Here is an 18,523-nt window from a genome sequence, read left to right on the forward strand (position 1 = left end):
TGAAGCAGAGGAAATAGTAATTCCACCATCATTGAGGTCCATTGTGAAGGACCCTCACATCCGAGACACTACTATCATCACGGAGGAGATAGAGGAGCCTGAAGACCCACACTCAATGCTTTAGGAACAGCTTCTTACCCTCTGCCAACAGATTTCTGTACAGTGCAGAAACACTGCCTCACAGTTCCTCTTTTGCATTTTTTTTGTAATGTACAGTAAATGTATGTCTTGCACTATGCTGCTGCTGCAAATAGGACAAATGTCATGACATTTGTCAGTGATAATGAAACTAATTCTGATTCTGATTCTGAAAGTACTAAGGGCAGTTTTGAGTGTGATCAAGTATAATGCAGTATTCAGTACTGGGCTAATGGAGTGAAGCAGGATAAGAGCTGACTTGATAAAGGTGTACAAGGGAAGTGGTATAGATTGAGTGGATAGCCAGATTCTTCTTCTCAGGGTGGAAATGACTTATATGAGGGGGCATCATTTGAAAGTGATGGGAAGAGCGTACAGAGGGGATAAAAGAGGTAAGTTATTTAACACGGAGTGGTGGGTGCCTAGGACACCCTGCCAGGGTTGGTGGTAGAGGCAGATTCATTGAAGACATGTAAGGATCCCTTTAGACAGGTGTGTGGAAGATTACAAAAAAACTGGAGGGCTATGGGGGAGGCAATGGTCAGACCACAGAGTAGGTTAAAAGGATAGCACAGCATCACAGGCTGAAGGGCCTGTACTGTACTGTGCTGTAATGGTCTATGTTCTATGAATACAGATCCCAGGCAATCACATGGAAGCATTTTGGAGCATACTAGATATGCTGATATTTAAGCACTTAATGAAGTGTAAGTTTAGATCAGGATTCAAGACTCAGTAAACAACTGTAAAGGAGAATGAAATAATTGTTACCCCGGTCCAATGCAGTGCAAAAAAAATCCACAATAAGGTAAAGAAAACAATAATATAAAAAACACAATAAATATAAATACATAAGATAGCTTACATACAGGCATTGATTGTATGTCCATAAAGTGACGCTATACGTGTGGTGACTCTGACAGGATTTGATAAAGTGGTAGTATTCACAAGAGTAAACTGAAACTGAATCACCAGCCACAGGGAACTATGCTGCATCAGTGGAATCTTCAAGGAGTCCAAAAGCACAACATAAACCTCTTCACATTTTGCAGCTCTTAAGTTTTCTTTTTGTTTGATTTAATTTAGTTTTTAGTCAGCTTGTTAAATAATTCTGTTTTTAATACATCTGTAAAAATTTTACAAACATTCAATCTTAATGGAGCTTTGAGAGTTGGCGAGCCTAACAGTATTCACCAAATGCCAATACTAATATCACAAGCCTTCTAAAACTTCTCTAAGTAAAACAACAACACACACAAAATGCTGGTGGAACACAGCAGGCCAGGCAGCATCGATAGGGAGAAGCGCTGTCGACGTTTTGGGCCGAGAACCTTCGAAGGGTCTCAGCCCGAAACGTCGACAGCGCTTCTCCCTGTCAATGCTGCCTGGCCTGCTGTGTTCCAGCAGCATTTTGTGTGTGTTGTTGTTTGAATATCCAGCATCTGCAGATTTCCTCGTGTTTGTTCTCTAAGTAAATTTCATTAATGTGTTGGTTTGGTTTTGCAGGCACTGAGAACGATTGCTCTCCTCATGATTCTTTAATGAAGACATTCAGGGAGATTACAAAAGCTGGAACAAAGCAAAACCAATAATTTTTACTTTTCTCCTATAGAAAAGCTCCTGCCCTGAACTCCAGTGGTGTCTGTGTGGAGTCTGCACACTCTCCCAGTAACTGCTTGGGATACTCTGACTGCTCCTCTTTCCTCCCAAAGACATGCAGATTCGTAGGTTAATTTGCTGGTGTAAATTGCCTCTAGCGTGTAGTTGTGCAGTAGAATCTAGGAGAAGTTGATGGAAATGTGGACACCAGTAAACGGGATTAGTGTAAACAGGTTGTTCATCCTGTTCTGGGCACATTGTCCTGAAGGGCATGTTTCCATGCTCTATGACTCTATAAGTTTATGTAGAATGAATGAATGTTGCTGCTTCTCACAAAAATTACAGTTTATTTCCATCAAAGCCACCTGGGCTCAGTAAGAGTAACAGGATCATGAGCAGCTCATGTAATGAGATTAGGTTTGGCGAGCCATGTCATTTCAGTCCTTGAGGGTGCCAATTCTAAAGTTCAGCTATAAGGTCCACAGCTATCTAAAAATGAATAACCAATATAGAGGAGTAAAAGATTAAGAATGCAAGAGACACCAGTGAAAGTGCAGTAGAACAAAGGGACAAAATAATTCCAAGCATGAACATTTCTGCCAGTTCTAGTGGTCTCATAATAGCATTTTTAGATAAGTGATAAATATTTTTAGTCCTAATGAATATGTTACCTAATAACAGGATTTGAACTCATGAAAGTTTGGGAACTGCACGGTACATAACGCAACAGCTATTCAGAGCAAGTAGGTTGTTATACCATACCTGAGTGTACCAGTGGCTATCACACATTTCCAGACTTCAAATGTTCTACTGTGTGTTTTCACTTTGAGCAGAAATGATGTTCCTTTAGTGCTTTACAATGGATATATTGTAAAGGATGCAGCAATTCATTAGTGTGGAAGGTGTGAGTGTACAGAATTGTAAAGTGAACTTTGATGTGATCAAGTGCCAGAAAAGAGAATTCCAATTGGTCTGCTCCAAGTGATTCAGGCACCTGATTTGGGTGAGGAATCATATATTCACTGAACCTGATGTCCTAAAACACTGCAACAGTTTTAATCATTATAAAGCGTGTAACAAGATCTTGTATGAGCAGCTCACAGGTCTCAGAACATTTGAAGTAAATTACTGGTCCTTCCATCATCCTTTCTGGTGATACATTCCAGAAATGGTTCAATTCCCTCAGTCATCATTATTAATAGAAGTCTTTGTAAAAAAAAAAGCATTATTAACTGCAATGGGTGTATTTGAACTCAGGTTCCTGAGACTGTTAGCTGAGATCTTTGCATTATCAATTTAGTAATTTAATTGGCAAACCAACACCATTCCCAACTTGCTGAACAACTGTATCTTAAGCAATGGCACAACTTTTATAACTTTCATTCTTATTTTCAAATATATCCATAGCATTGCTTCCCCATATCATTCTAACGTCATCCAGTTTTAAAGCCTTTCAACAATCTTTAAGCTCCTCCGGCTTTTACAGCCATAAATTTAAATGTTTCTCAATTGGCAGTTTGTCTTTAGCTATTGTTGCAATAACTTCTGGAATCTTCCTTCAGCATCCTTACTTCTTTTCTTCTATTTCCTTCTTTAAAGATTACTATCTGGTGTAATATCTCCTGATGCAACTCATTGGCGAATGTTATTTTATGAACTCCATCTGTCACTTTTCAACCAGCTCTGTATCCTTCTATACTCATATCAACCTTCTATACTCATACACACTACCCACAACACCACCAACCTTTAGGTCACTGGAAAACTTACCCTTCAATTTCCTCATCCAAGTCATTTATAAAAACCGCAAACAGCAAGGGACTCAGACCATATCCCTGCAGAACCCCACTTGTCACTGACCTCTAAACAGAATACACTCCATCTACTACCACCCCCTGTCTTATGTTGACAAGCAAATCTTGATTCCATTCAGCCAGGTTTCCTTGGACCCCATGCCTCCTAACTTTCCTAATAAGCCTGCCATGGGAAACCTCATCAAATTCCTTACTAAAATCCATATACACTACATCCATTGCTCTACCTTCATCAATTTGTCCTGTCACTTCCCTGAAGTATTCAATTAGACTCCTGAGGCATGACCTGCCATGCTGACTAATCCTAATCAGCAAAGCTCCAAATGCACCTATCTCTAAGAATCCTATTCAAAAGTTTGCCCAGAGCTGATGTAATACTCACTGGTCTATAACTCCCAGGATTATCTTCATGAATAAATGAATAACATCTGCTACCCTCCAATCTTTTGGTACTACTCCTGTGGGCAGCAAGGATGTAAAGATCATTGCCGAAGGATCAGCAATCTCTTCCCTCTTCCTAGAACTTGGAGTATATCTTGTCCTACGTAGGGACTTATCTATCCTAGTGCTTTTCAAACATTCAAGAACATCCTCTTTCTGTGTGGCTTGGCATAGCTCAAATGCCATCTATAAATTTGCTGATGATACAACTATTGTTCACAGAATCTCAGATGGAGACGAGAGTGCGTACAGGAGTGAGATATCCCAACTAATTGAGTCGTGTTGCAATAACAACCTTGCACTCAACATCAGTTAAGACTGAAGAGTTGATTGTGGGCTTCAGAAAGGGTAAGACAAGGGAACACAAACCAATCCTCATAGAGAGATCAGAAGTGGAGAGAGAGAGAGAGAGAGCAATTTCAAGTTCATGGGTGTCAATATCTCTGAGGCTCTAACCTGGTCCAAACATATTGATGCAACTATAAAGAAGGCAAGACAGCGGCTATATTTCATCAGGAGTTTGAGGAGATTTGGTTTGTCACCTAAAACATACAAAAACTTCTACAGATATACTGAGGAGAATATTCTGACTAGCCACATCATTGTCTGGTATTGGGCAGAGGAAGCTACTTGCACAGGATCATAGCAAGCTGCAGCGAGTAGTAAAATTAACCAGCTTCATCATGGGTTATAGCCTCCATAATATCCAAGGCATCATCAAGGAGCGGTGACTCAGAAAGGTGTCTTCCATCATCAAGGACCCCCATCACTCAGGCACACATTCAGCAATTCAGGAACTACTTCTTCCCCTCTGCCATCTGACTTTTAAATGGATATTGAACCTATGAACTTTACCGCACAACCTTTTTTTAATGTCTGTTTTTTTTTGCATTACATGTCTTAATTTAACTATTTAATAGACAAATAAACAATACTGTAATTCAGTTTTTTTTTATTTATTGTGTATCAGAATCAAGTTTAATATCACTGGCATATGTCATGAAATTTGTTAATTTTGCAACAGCAGTGCAATACAATACATGATAAAATAGATTAATATCAAGGCCCCTCTCACTGGTAAATACCATAGTAAAATATTCAGTAATAACCTCCCAGCCACTGCTGACTCCAGGCACATTTTTTTTTCTTCTATTGCTGATCGCTCTTACACTCACACTGATTATCCTCCTGTTCTTCATCAACATGCAGAAAGTATTTCCTGAATCCTACTTACCATGGGCTTCTCCTAGGTCTTTGCTTAACCTCATTCCTGGCTACCTTATAACTCTTCAGTTCCTTCTCTGATCCTTGTTTCCTAAACTGTAAGTATGCTTCTTTCTTCTCTCTTGATTTTCCTTTCTCCCTCTTGACTAGATGACCCACATCTCTTGTTCCTTCACCATGCCATCCTTTCCCTACCTCAATGAGACAAATCTATCCAGAACCCCATGCAAATGCTCCCTAAACAGCCTCCACATTGAACATTTTACTGAGTACATCTGTTTCCAAATCATGCTACCAAGTCCCTGCCTAATAGCCCTGGACACACCTAACAAATTCCATCCTATCTAAACCTTTTGCACTAGGAATACTTGGGAAGATAAAGTCACCTATGACAACAACCTTGTTATTTTTTTCTTTTTTATTCAGAATCTGCCTCCGATCTGGTTTTCAGTGTCTCTGTTGCTATTGCAGGGTATAAAGAATACACGCAATAGAATGATTGCTTTCTTCTAGTTTCTGACTTCCACCTGACTCAACAGACAATCCCTCCACTACTTCCACCCTTTCTGCAGCTGAATACTATCTTTGATTAGCAATGTCACTCTCCACCTCTTTTGCCTTCCTCCCTGTCCGTTTTGAAACATCTAAACAACAGTATGACGTTTCTTGTGACAGCCAAGTCGACATAATGGCCACAATGTCATAGTTCCATTTAATGACCCTGGCTCTAAGTTAATTACCCTTGTTTGATACTTCTGGCATTAAAATAGACATATTTCAACCCATTCATCTGACTGGTTTTATACCCTATCGACTGCCATTCCTTCCTCACAATCTATCTACACATTGCATCTGCCTTAATAGCAATTGTTCCAATCTCTGACCCAACACTGCTTCCCATCCCCCTGCCAGTCTATTTTAAACCCTCCCCAACAGCTGTAGCAAACCTGGCCAGAAGGATATAGGATCCCCTCAAATTCAAGTGTAACCCATCCCTTCTGTGCAGGTCATACCTTCCCCAGAAAAGATCACAACGATCCACAAGTCTGAAACGCTGCCCCCTACACCAATTCTTCCGCTGTACATTTATCTGCCATATTCTTCCCCTGGCATAAGCAGCAATCCATAGATTACAACCCCTGAGGTCTTGCTTTTCAATTTCCTTCATAGCTTCCTACATTTGCTTTTCAGGACCTCATCCCTTTTCCCATTCGATGTCGTTGTTACCAACATGCACTACGACTCGTAGCTGCTCCCCCTCCCCCCCTCTCTTGTCTGCTGAAGACCCGATCTGAGACCTCCCTGACCCTGGCACCCGGGACGTAACACGTCATCCAGGACTCTCAGATCCACAGAATCTCCTGTTGCTACCGTTCCTCTCTTCTCCCCCTTCCCCTCTGAGCCAGGGATATAGTCGCTGCAGCTTTCCCCGGGGAGGTCGTCGCCCAACAGCATCCAAACCAGTATACACGCTTAAAGTTTGAATTAAACTGCATTTTAATGGCAAGATAATGCTTTTCAACGGTTCGCCGATCGTTATATATACCCTTGAGTGCCGAAAATTAATATTAAAGCTCAAATCATATCATTCCAACACAAAATATTAGCAGAGTCAGTTTGTGAAGAAGGAGCACTGAGCAGACCCATTACCTCACAACAACAGAAACCCCGGAGATCAACGACCACCTTGAATGCGGTCTGCGTGGCGTTTACAGGTTGTATCGTGACGGCCTGGTTTTCCTCCGGGTGCTTTGACTTCCTCCCTCATTTCAAAGATGCGCGGCTTGATAGGTTCCTTTGCTGCCCTAAGCTCCCCACTGTACGTAGGTGATTGGTCAAATTTTGCGAAGATTGTTGGGAATGTGGGGAGAATAAAATATGAGATGAACTGTGCAAACGGGTGATTGGTCGAGGATGGACTCGGTGGGGCTGAAGAGCATGTTTCCGTTCTGTATGTTTCTATGATCACCGGGGAGTAATTCCATCAAGGTGCTCTAACACGCGTTTAAGAAATTGGGTGGATCAGCACATGGTCTTACACATTATTGGAAGGATGGTTGGCACAACCCGACATTTTATAACGTGTCCCTGATCAGTTCTGGGAGAACCAAAGCGGAGACCCTCATTCACGTCAAAAGAGCGAGAGTCGCCTTACAAAATAAAAAGACAGTTACTAAATAGCATTGCCTATTCGTGAGCTATGGTCAGTGCGAAGTGCAATAGTCTTCAAAACACATCATCCTGGATAGATCAAAACTTTAGAAGCAAAATGCGAGTTAAATTAAAACTTAAACTTGGAGTATATGTAATGAATATGAATATATATATTAGTATATTCATTAACTACTTACCTCATTCTAATATACTCTTACTATTTTAAATGGATGGAGGGGAATGCAAGGATTAATGGTTCAAACACGCACAGTTGCTTTTCAAAACAATTGCAAAACCACACCTATTTAGATTCATACTGTACAGGAACCGTAGAGTACCGATCAACAACTTCATTTTTAATTCTTCCTTGCATTTCTGTCAATCTATTCCTTGCTCCTCCCTCTAAAAATAACTCAATCCCCTCTACTTATACTCTAGCAACAACTTACAGAGGCTAATTAACCGTAGCCTGTGGGAGGAAATCGGAGCACACCCGGGTAAACCCACGGGTGACAGGGAAAGCCCACAATCTTCACTCAGGCAATGGAGGTGCGGGCTGATCGCAGGTCGCTGGAACTGAAGTGACAACTTTACCAGTTGTTCTACTATGCCCTGGTCCTTTTGCATATTCTCGTAACTGACTGTCAGCCATATTTTTCAGAGCTATATATTTAATGAAAGTGATCATTGTCAAGTGTATGTAACCGACTATTTCGTAGTTTAACTACCAATATGGGACAGAGTCAAGAATATGGTGCAATGAGGAGTGATGAACAACTATTATGTAACTAGCTCTTGCAATTACACTCTGCATGCGAGAAATAGAGGCGAGTTCTGATTAAACGAATTATTTGCAACTTCCATTATACCAATATTCAACAGCATTAAGAAAATGCAAAAATGACATTTAAATATAACTTCTCAATAGGCTGTAGTTATAGTTCACCGATAATTGCCGGTGATTTGAAAGTTCGCTTTGGTTGGAGTTACGCCCCTTGGCAAACTGAGTGTCGGAAAGATCGCAGAACAAACCCCAGTCTTGTAGCTGAACTTGCCTGTGCACAGTCAAATCCGCTGCGCATTTAAGCAAGAAAAAAGCCCCGTTTACATGTGTATTAGACAAAGGGTCCATCTTCTTCTGAATGGAATATCTGAAGGCTAACCTCTACGTTTCACTTCCCTAATGCTTTTCTGTGGGGTCTGTGAATATCTGATTCATTGGACCAGATTACAAGTTGGAGAGCGCCCGCTAACGTGCCCTTGAGTCCCTTGTGTCGATGTACTTATGTGATTTATTTGTATCCTTGCTCTTACAACAAGCTGTCATAAGGTATCAGATGTATAAACGATCATTGTAAAAACGCTGTCAGCAATACACAAACACCGTTCCAAGTGCGTAATGTTCTAATCCAACATATTTATTTATTACAATTATAAGATAGTTCACAAAACCTTGAATTTTTATCTAGTTCATAACCAATAGACCTCAGGTATATAAAATAGTACCTGCACAAAAAGGCACAGGTTGATTAAGGACCAATTCGATTACCAAGAACACAAGGAACTCTACCACTTTTGGTTTTAACTCAGAATTAGATGCACTTCCGCACCTTTTCAGAATCCCTCTATTTCCGACACACTTTCTGAAATTACAGCAGACGTTAATATCTTTTTAAAACGATGCCTTCAAAATTGCAACCCAACATTGAAAATATGAAAGTTTGTGTGGCGTGTCAGCCGCACTTAAGATTTTAGTGCTGATCTGAGCTCGGCCTTCGAATGCAACATAAATTAACAAGTCTCGTAGATACAGTTCGGCTCACTGTAATACATTATTTTTATTTGCTAAGTTCTGCATTTTAGATCTCTTTGCTTGGACATATCTACAGTTGTGGCAATGCATGGAGAGCATGGCGCAAAGCGCCTCGAACTCAGAGCTGCTGCGGGGAAGTATACGTGACCACGCAGAGAAGGCCGCTTAAGGTTATGAGAGGTTGCGGCCGATATGACAGCTTTATGCAGTCCAAGTTCTTCAGGGCATGATTGCACAATATACCTTATAACCTTTAAAGACGGGTCTCTTAGGTAAAGTTCAATTAACAAAACTAATATTCAAATAGGGTTCACACGCGTCTGCGCCGACTTTTAGGACGGTAGTGCTACTATGTGTCCATATTTACAAGCGTTCTGAGTTATTACTTTTACGAAAAATTGGTTTTGCTGGATATATATTCAAATTGACAAAACTACCGCTGGAGGACGGGGCGCTTTATTGTACCCACACACTGGTTCAAACTAGCTACTGTGCCACTTCAACAGTGTCCCATGAAACACTTATATCGTGTAATTGCGCTGGCAATAAAGTATTACAATCATCTACTAATTTACCTTTATGTGTACGATAGTCGTAAGATTCGCCTCGATCATACCTATAACCCTTTGAATACTATTTTGGTTTAATTCATTGGAATTACATTCTTTCTTATAATCTTTTCTTCCGCACTTTCTAATTCCTATTGTTTTCTTATTGTATACATACATTTCTTCTATTAAAGTAAGTAAAAACTGTTTAGAGTAATAGAAACTGCATATCGAAGCTCTGATTTCCCTTAGTCCACTAAAGTAACGCGGAGTTTTTAATACCATTCGAATATAAAAGTATAAAATAAAGACTTTTATCGGCCACTTGTTAAAACATTACCGTAATATACTTTGGGTTGCACGGTGCATGTACTAGGCATAAGTAAGTTAGCGGCTTTTGGAGTGTGGTGCTGGTGGGTGGGGGGGGGGTGAGTGTTGGAGACGATGGCCTTCAATTCTTACAAAAGAAAAATAAATAACATTAAGCAGCTTCATTGGTCGGGCTCCCTTAACACAGCAGGTCCAGCTTCTTACAAGTAAAAGTGCGCATATAAAGTTTTTCCAGTTTAAATGCAATTTTGCCAATATAATTCATATCTTAGTTAAATAAACATGCAAATTTTCAACATGCTCCACGCTATTTTTATATTTTACGATAAAATTAGTTTCAAAGGAGTGAAATAGGGAGAAGAAACGCACGGCGCTGGTGCGGCGCTTGCCGCGTAATTCCGTCTCCAAACTGATCCGCCACGTGTCCAACCTTCTCCAACATAACCACCTCCGACCAAAGGGTTTTCTAAAGCTCCTGCATTTGATTCGAGATGTTTTATGCTTATTATAAGCTCCTGATCCTTCACAAGTGTTCTTTTTTGATCAACATTGTTCAGGTGGCCGCAGTTCCAAACAGTAGATGTCGGTGCGCAAAATAAAACTTTTGCGCGCATTCATCTCTGATTTTCCCCTACTTTCCCCACGGGGTACCAGCTGCTAGCTCGTGAAAAGACGGCTTATTAATTGTTCTTTGTCATGCAGAATTCCTTGATTTCTAAAGAAACTCACAAAAGAAGCATTTGGAGGATTCGAGTATTTTTCCTTGCGAATATTGTCATTTGCATATATCACCTCGTCTACCAGACACAGGTACTAAGTTCTGGTTCTATTGTGTGTCCCGAAGGCTTCTTAACTAAAGGATCTGATTTATTACAAGCTGCCTTTTCAATCCTACACAGCAAGTTTGAGAAACTTTTAAAATCTGAACATTGTTAAACAAAAAAAAAACCCTCTAAAGCTGGCGGCGAGATAGGGGCGGCGCGTTTTGCGCTTTGTGCTGGGAACTAAACGGTGTGCTGGCCAGATTATAAACGACCCCGTTTGCTCAAGCTGTTCTTAAGTAATTTCTTTATTGTCATTTCCATCTCTTATTTGCTTGGAGAAGTTAAATTCAACGGAGTCAATAGCCTCCTTTGCGGATTTAGTATCAATGTGGGTTCTTCCCGACGACGCGTCTTTGGCAGTAATAATAGAAAGTGTAGCCACGAAAGCAAACGCATTTGTCAGGTGTATCATACAAACTTTTGGAAAACTTACTACAATCAATGTTGCAAGCCACTGAGGGGAACAAAAGGTAGAAATAATTGCTATTAATTTGCCGCGCTGGCTGCTGAGCGCTGGTTGATTGACGCTAATCAGCGCTGAATTTCTCCTCTGTGCCTTGTTTTGACAGTTTTCCTCATTCTGTGGGATTTACATTTGCTGCCTACAAAGAGCGGTATGGTCCCAGCAGCTGGTCCGAAATCTTAAAACTGAGGCCCACAACCCAGCAAATAGGATCTGTTTTTTTAATTATTAGTAGTAATACTTACAAGTTGATAGGATGGCTTTGATCTCTCCACCTGCGAGACAGGATCTAATTTAATTAATGAAAATTTAAACTAATTGTTATTCTGTGTCTTTCTGCAAAGATAAATTGTCAACAGCGAGTTAAATGGGACCTATTTATTCCCATCCTAAATGCGAGATTGAATGTGCTTGGGCTTCAACTTCACCTGCCTCCCTAGGCAATTAGGAATGTATCGAAAGTTCTGCCAGAAACGAGTTAAATTAACCGTTCGCTAATTTTCTTGTGTCCCTACCACATAATCCTTCTTTTTTACGGCGGTTAACTTGCCCCTAGAAATTACCACATGTTGTAAGGTTCAAATACTGCTTAATGAAACAGTGACTAAATCGTTCACTAAGCCGACATTGGAGCCCTTCAGCTCCGTGTTCAAAGGCTCTGGGTTTGCAACCGTCGGGGGTCCCACTCAATGCAATGCAAGTCTTTGGCAGCAGAATACCTGTCAAAGCGTTCTTTTGGTGAACGTAGTCTTTTTTTCTGCTTTTACAGAGGTTCCAAGCGCGAGAGAAATATATAAACCTTTTAGTGCATTGAAACTGAAAATAAACGGCGCCGTTTGGATAAAGTTGTCAACGTTACTCATGTTCTTCAGACTAAACATGTGGCGACTGCGCAATACAGGCTCTGCTCAGTTCTGAACCATATACAAAATAAAAACTTAATAACGCTGAGAGATCAAAGCAGTGAACTTGGTGACTTTAATATCCAGAAATCGCACTTATTAAAAATACCCAAGATGTTAAACAATCAAATATATTAAATGCCAACAATCAAAGCCTCCGATACGACGCCTTTTGTTAATAAAAGTTCCTAAGCAACATTTTACTATTAAATCTGCGTTGATTGTTTAACATTAAGAAACGAACTAGAAAAAATCCTGTTGAAACCCATGTTAACTTTGACGATCCAATTCAGGGTGTAGATCATTTCTAAACTTTTCCTTTTTTACATGAACATTAATAGCATTGTTAAAAATGAAGACTTCGACTTTTTGCCAATGAACGTCATCCATTTTACAAAAAAAGACACATGCTTATTGTACACCCAACTGCATTTGGTTTAAAGTCAATTAAAAGGACGTCAAAGTCATATATCTTTGACCGATATTGTATAGATAGGGCTAATAAGGCATCATAAAAGCACCTCGGGCCATGTCTAACAGTGACACTGGTTTACGAGTTGCTGAATCACTCCTCTGGGTCCCTCAATGCTTTCCTATCCATCATTGTCGCTTGCATAGAAAATATACACAATGCGCCCTTCGCCACAGCGAGCTCCGCCGGGCTCTCCACGCTCAGTCCCGGACATTGCCAACTTCGGCCTTTCAACAGATGGAAATTGTCAATAGTTCATTAATCTGTGGCTATTTTCTCCATGCTGCCAATGAATAATGTTCCAATTTATCTTCTCTTATTGCCCTAACAATTCTGCGAAGTGCCCGAAGGACTGTCTGTTGTTTGGGCAATGGCAGAATTCGAGAAACTGATAGCCTATGCTCAGTTGAAAGTTGCAACAGAAATTAACAAGAGCCCTACACAACCAAACCTGGCCCTAAAATTCCAAGTGCATTTTCTAGCAGATATTTTAAGTTGGGTGTCTTGGCCTTGCAAATTATGTACACAAATGCGATGGTCTTCTTTGCAAGCTATGCGTTGCACGAACGCTGTGGTCCAGTATGTAAGCTGGATCTATTTTAAAATACGTGGGTGATATTTTTGAAAGTGACACAAGGTCCAGCATACTTCTGAGATACTCGTAAGTACAAGCACTCGGGCCTGTGCTGAAGAAGTGTTTCGGCCCGAAACGTTAACTGCTTACTCATTTTTATAGATGTTGCCTGGCCTGCTGTGTTCCTCCAGCATCTTATGTGTGTGTTGCTTCGGGTTTGCAGCATCTGCGGGATTTCTCGTGGTTTTTAGTACTTTTTTTTTCATTGTAATTAAGGTTTAAAATATAGCACTTATTCTTGAAATATTTCCAGAAACCACTGATGTACTCTGCAATCCATTACGTCCGTCTCAATTGACAAGACGCTTATGACAGGAGCAACTAAATATATTCACTGGGATTTGCCTGTAACTGCCATCAGATCTTGTCACCCCACGTATTAAAATTAACATTTCTGGAATCCTTAGCAACCTCTCACATAATCGTTGCTTATATTCAGTGGAAACATTCTCCATTTCTCCTTTCATCTGCTCGTGACGAGTTCACAGTGAACGTGCCACCTACTAGAAACATACATAGGGACTAAAATGATTGGAAAAGTTTCTCGTCATGGTGGGAAATTACAAAAGATTATCTCGGTCAGTAGGCCTCTTGACATCCAAAGCAACTGTAGACTTTCTTGAACATAATTATTTATTACTGTCGGTGATAAATTAGACTTTTGTTTCTTGGATGAGAAGGGAAGGGTGGGTCACGGGTACAAATAGGTAGTTTCGCGTACTCATGAATGAAGATAATAACACTCACTTCGCTGTGCTTGAGGTTTCCTGCAGCACGTACCGACAGATGGACATGTGCATTGCAGAACCAGATATGAAATGGCTACTTCCTTCTGAAGGATCTATAATCTATCCAGTGAAGCGGTGATGTAATACAGAATGGGAATTCATATATTTTATCATCCACACTTGTATTCAAAGAATGACAGATAACCAATCATTCCTCATAATCATATCGATCTTATATACTGGTATCTTAACCTTCAATATTAAAACCACGTAATTTTCCATAGGAAGCATTGAATGAACCTCCCTTCTCCCCTAACTCCACCCTCTTTTCCCAGTGACCAAGCACACACACACACACACACACACACACACACACACACACACACACACACACACACACACACACACACACACACACACACACACACACACACACACACGACTGTTTTGTCTGAGAAAGAGCAAAAATGTGTACCACTCTGCACGAGTTATTATTACACGATCATTAATCGATTTGTCAGGTTTTCCTTCTTGTTTGCTGTTTTGTTAAAGTGGGAGGCTTTCCCGGATCCGCTGCTGCTTATATTGAGGTGTATTTCAGAAACCACTGCTTCCTGATTGTTGAAATGGAGGGAGAAGAATATAATTCGTGGGAAATGTCTCAGCACTTCTTGGTTTCTTTTTTTTTCTTTACATTTCTATGTCTATCGGTTATATTATTAGCTAAAAGTATTTTTCAAAGATCCCAACATTTTATTTTAAATAAATATAAATATAAATGTCATATAAAACTATTCATAACGAATGAACTTTAACCTCGCCATTTTACAGTAATGTACCAATAGCTAACTATTTACAGTTATTTTCCCTGCTCAAGCTACTTTTGTTTTTAAGTCTGATGCATTTACATAAATGTCTACTTTTTTTCTTTTTACAAGTTTTAACAGAGTATAAAATACAATATTTACATAATTCACTCGGATTTTCAAAAAAGCCAGTGCATGAATATTACTTCACCATTTGGAGAAAAGAAACCCTGAATGATTCAGACAAAATCATGTTAGCCTCAAACGGCAACACTTCAACTAAAGTACTTGCACTTATGAAAACAGTGCTCATAGGACGGTTGCGTGTTCCATCCTAGTACAATTCTACAATGGATCTATTCATGCTAGCAGGGCGAGCAGGCAAATACAACTCGACTTGGAATTTCTTTTAAATGCTAAACGAATGAGAAGATAGGTACGTCGAAGGAATGTAGAACTGCAAATGGCTGTAAACTTTAAAACATTGCAGTTCTGTTCCTGGTGACTATGCGGGTGACATATCTTTGTCTTCTTTGCCAGATGATATCGGTGAGAGGGATTCCTCATCCTCGGAGCGCAAACAGTGACCTTGGCTGCTACATTTACAAATGCTGTGCGCGTTCCGCGGGGTCCCTTTGCCCTCTTTTTTGTGCTTGACGCGCCGATTCTGGAACCAGATCTTCACCTGCTTCTCGGATAGGTTCAGGTAAGTTGCAATTTCAATCCTGCGAAGCCTCGACAGATACATGTTTGAAGCGAACTCCCTCTCGAGCTCTAAGAGTTGTGTACTCGTAAAGGCTGTTCTCATCCGCTTGCCGTTTTGTAAGTGACTGTTGTTTTCAGGACCTATGAACACGTAATGATACTGCAACGTTACCAAATGAAAGAGAGAAAAAACATCAAACAAATCATGCTATCCCGCCGTCAGTTCGATATCAACAAAATCCCGCCAAAGTAGATATCTGTAAAATGTCTCTCCCAGCCCCGAATCAAGTCCAAACTGTTCTAGCCTTCTCAGTATTAAATATCAGCAGCGCCTATAACTAAATGCGCTTAATGTTAACCCCATCTTTTAAAATTAAAATTGTAGTTAATATTTACATTGCTCATATAGTTAGGACACAGTAAATATTAATTTTGAAGCACGGTGTCGATTCTGCAACCATTTATCTCTAACAATTATTGTAAACGTGCGATTTAATCTTTAAGATGAAAGGTGAAAATGTTCTTCGAAATAACAACACCACTTTGAAGTATTGGATTTGTATGTGCAACTCTAAGCGTTCCATTTGAAATTAAAGTAGCAATGAACTTTTGGCCATAAGCCATCACTTCTCTCCCAAGCACATATCTGGCTAAACATGAAACCTGTATTCAAGTGTCTGATGTTCCTTATAAAACTTACCCACGGAAAGACAGTGATATCTTCTGGGGTCTGTTACGCTGTAAGTAGGTGAGCAGACAGGTGGATGCCCGAGCCCAGGGTTTGACTGCTGGTTAATTCGTTGACAGTATTGTGGATCTCCATTTGGGAACTGGCTTTTCAGCAGTGGGATCCCACTTCGAGATGAGTGAATATGGGACGTGACACAGAGGGGGCAGACGCAGAAAGTACCCGTCTTTCTGGACGGACAGACGGGACCAGAAACGGACATCATTGTTGGTGAATGAACGCTAATAGGAATTAGAAAGTCTTGGCCGTGGTCGTTCAAGACGGGAGATGGTCTTACTGAAGAGTCTTTGATGATCAAGGAATCAACATAAAAAGATCGAGACATTGTATTCTTCTTGGTTCTTGCTGGCTTTGCTGGATTCCTGGTTCAGTAAACACTGCGCAGGGAGAGAGTCAGAAGGTGCTTATGTTTGGAGGCTAAACAAAAGGGTCTCAGACGATGGTTGGTCTGAACGTCACCCACGTGTGTGCCCTATTCCAGAGCTTTAAAAAAAAGTGCTGCCAGTGAACTATTAACACGTGATTATAAAGCGGGGCGAGATCAACATTTCCCCATTTGTCAGGCAATCCCTTGAGACGCACTATCAAAGTCTGACAAAACAAGAAACAAAAAACTTTTTAAGTGAATGTTTTGTAATTTTTCTGTGTGGAAAAGGAAAGCTCCACAGCTGACTTAAGACGGATACACCACAAGTTAACCAGCTGCCGTTAACAGTGTCATTGTCATGAGATTTAAAATCACTTTCAATTGACTCACCGAGCAAGGGAATGGTTTAATCTAGTGAAACTTTCTGGACCTTTGTGAATGCTTTGTCGCATGTGCAGGCGTCTCCAGTGCAACATAGAAGTCATTCCATTGAACATTTACTTTATTTTTCTGGACTCTGGCAGCAAACCAAATGTATTATTATAAACATATAATTAATTTATCATACATGGCATGCGTTCATGATATGTTATGACTCCATCGACTGACAAATCTAGACTCAAAATGATTCTTACTTCAATTTAGAATAATCTGGTTATGAATGTAGTTCCTCAGCATGTGCTTCAGTATCCGAAATGCATAATATATCCAGGCTATTGATACATCGAAAGACAAAACACACTCTTAACGATCTGCAAAGTGTGACTTGATTTAGAAATAAACCAGTTCATTCCCCAGTGGGTCAGTTTGAAGTGACAAAGGGTGAAGGGTCGTGTATACAACGAGTGGGTGCTCGAGTTTTACGCAATGTCTTACGCTAATGTTGTTTTATTACACATCTGGGTTATTTATAATCGATGGAATCGCAGTTGACCTTATTTGTCTGTTCTATTCAGTGGTTGGATCAGCATAAAAGAAATCAAGGGAATTTATTTTAGGTGCACCCGAACAAAGGAATGGTATATCTATTTATTATAGCATTACCGGATGCGATATGCCGCATCATAACCAAGGGAAAATCGTATTTTCTAAGTACTAATCTTAGCACGGTGCAGAAAATTGATCCTGGACACAGTTCATAAACGTACATTATTATTTGAATATAAAATTGGTAAGAAGCAGGTGCCTTCTAATGTGAGCGTACCCGTGGCGAATGAAACATCCACTTTACGCAGTATTTGTCACCATTGGACAAATAGAATATGCAATCCTCGAAAATCATTAATTTCTGTTATTGTTAAAAATTCATTAATATCTGTTATTATGTTAAATACTCACATCGTTTGAATAACCAACGAGGAGTTTAGAAGTGACTCTGGAATCTACACTGAAACATCTCATTAACAAGATACCAATGCCACCAGTAGCGAGAATATCCAGATTACAGTACCAATTCCGAAAATTAGTCATAGGGTTCAAGTTATCCTTTTTCCATCTCTGACGATAATATCAGTTAAAATACGCGATACAGTTTCGTAGGGAAGCACATGACATTTATCATAAATGTCATCAAATAGCAAAACCCCTACCTTTTAGGTTGTTACATATAGTATATTCAATGGAAAGGTACTCAGTGGAAACTACCCGTCAATTTAACATTCAGCTTCAATCTTCTTGCTACAATTACAGCTAACAATTGCACATATATTAAATAATTGATCCCGTACTTCGAGCTAAAAGACTGGGGTCCATGAGAGGTATCACTTATGGGCGACAATTCACTATTTCGTGAATTACCAAAATGACTGATGAT

At 40.0% G+C, this 18,523-nt stretch overlaps 1 protein-coding gene across 1 annotated transcript; it reads right to left on the minus strand.

Moving 5' to 3' along the window:
- Nucleotides 1-14,721: 14,721 nt before the first annotated feature.
- Nucleotides 14,722-16,718, minus strand: gsx2 (GS homeobox 2). Its single transcript, XM_073063952.1, has 2 exons — nucleotides 16,296-16,718; nucleotides 14,722-15,736 (listed from the first exon to the last, which is right to left on the minus strand). Exons 1-2 carry the CDS (start codon nucleotides 16,666-16,668, stop codon nucleotides 15,396-15,398), a joined length of 714 nt encoding a protein of 237 aa, XP_072920053.1. The 5' UTR covers nucleotides 16,669-16,718; the 3' UTR covers nucleotides 14,722-15,395.
- Nucleotides 16,719-18,523: the final 1,805 nt, after the last annotated feature.

The sequence above is a fragment of the Hemitrygon akajei genome, chromosome 13, assembly GCF_048418815.1.
Source record: "Hemitrygon akajei chromosome 13, sHemAka1.3, whole genome shotgun sequence".
In the NCBI taxonomy this organism is placed as follows: Eukaryota; Metazoa; Chordata; class Chondrichthyes; order Myliobatiformes; family Dasyatidae; genus Hemitrygon; species Hemitrygon akajei.

What these genes read in the sequence shown, in the direction of transcription:
- gsx2 (XM_073063952.1), bottom strand. Translation starts at nt 16,668, where the DNA reads ATGTCTCGATCTTTTTATGTTGATTCCTTGATCATCAAAGACTCTTCA. An exon ending in ATATCACTGTCTTTCCGTGG is followed by an intron (nt 15,737 to 16,295) that starts GTAAGTTTTATA and finishes ACGTGTTCATAG; the next exon opens with GTCCTGAAAACAACAGTCAC.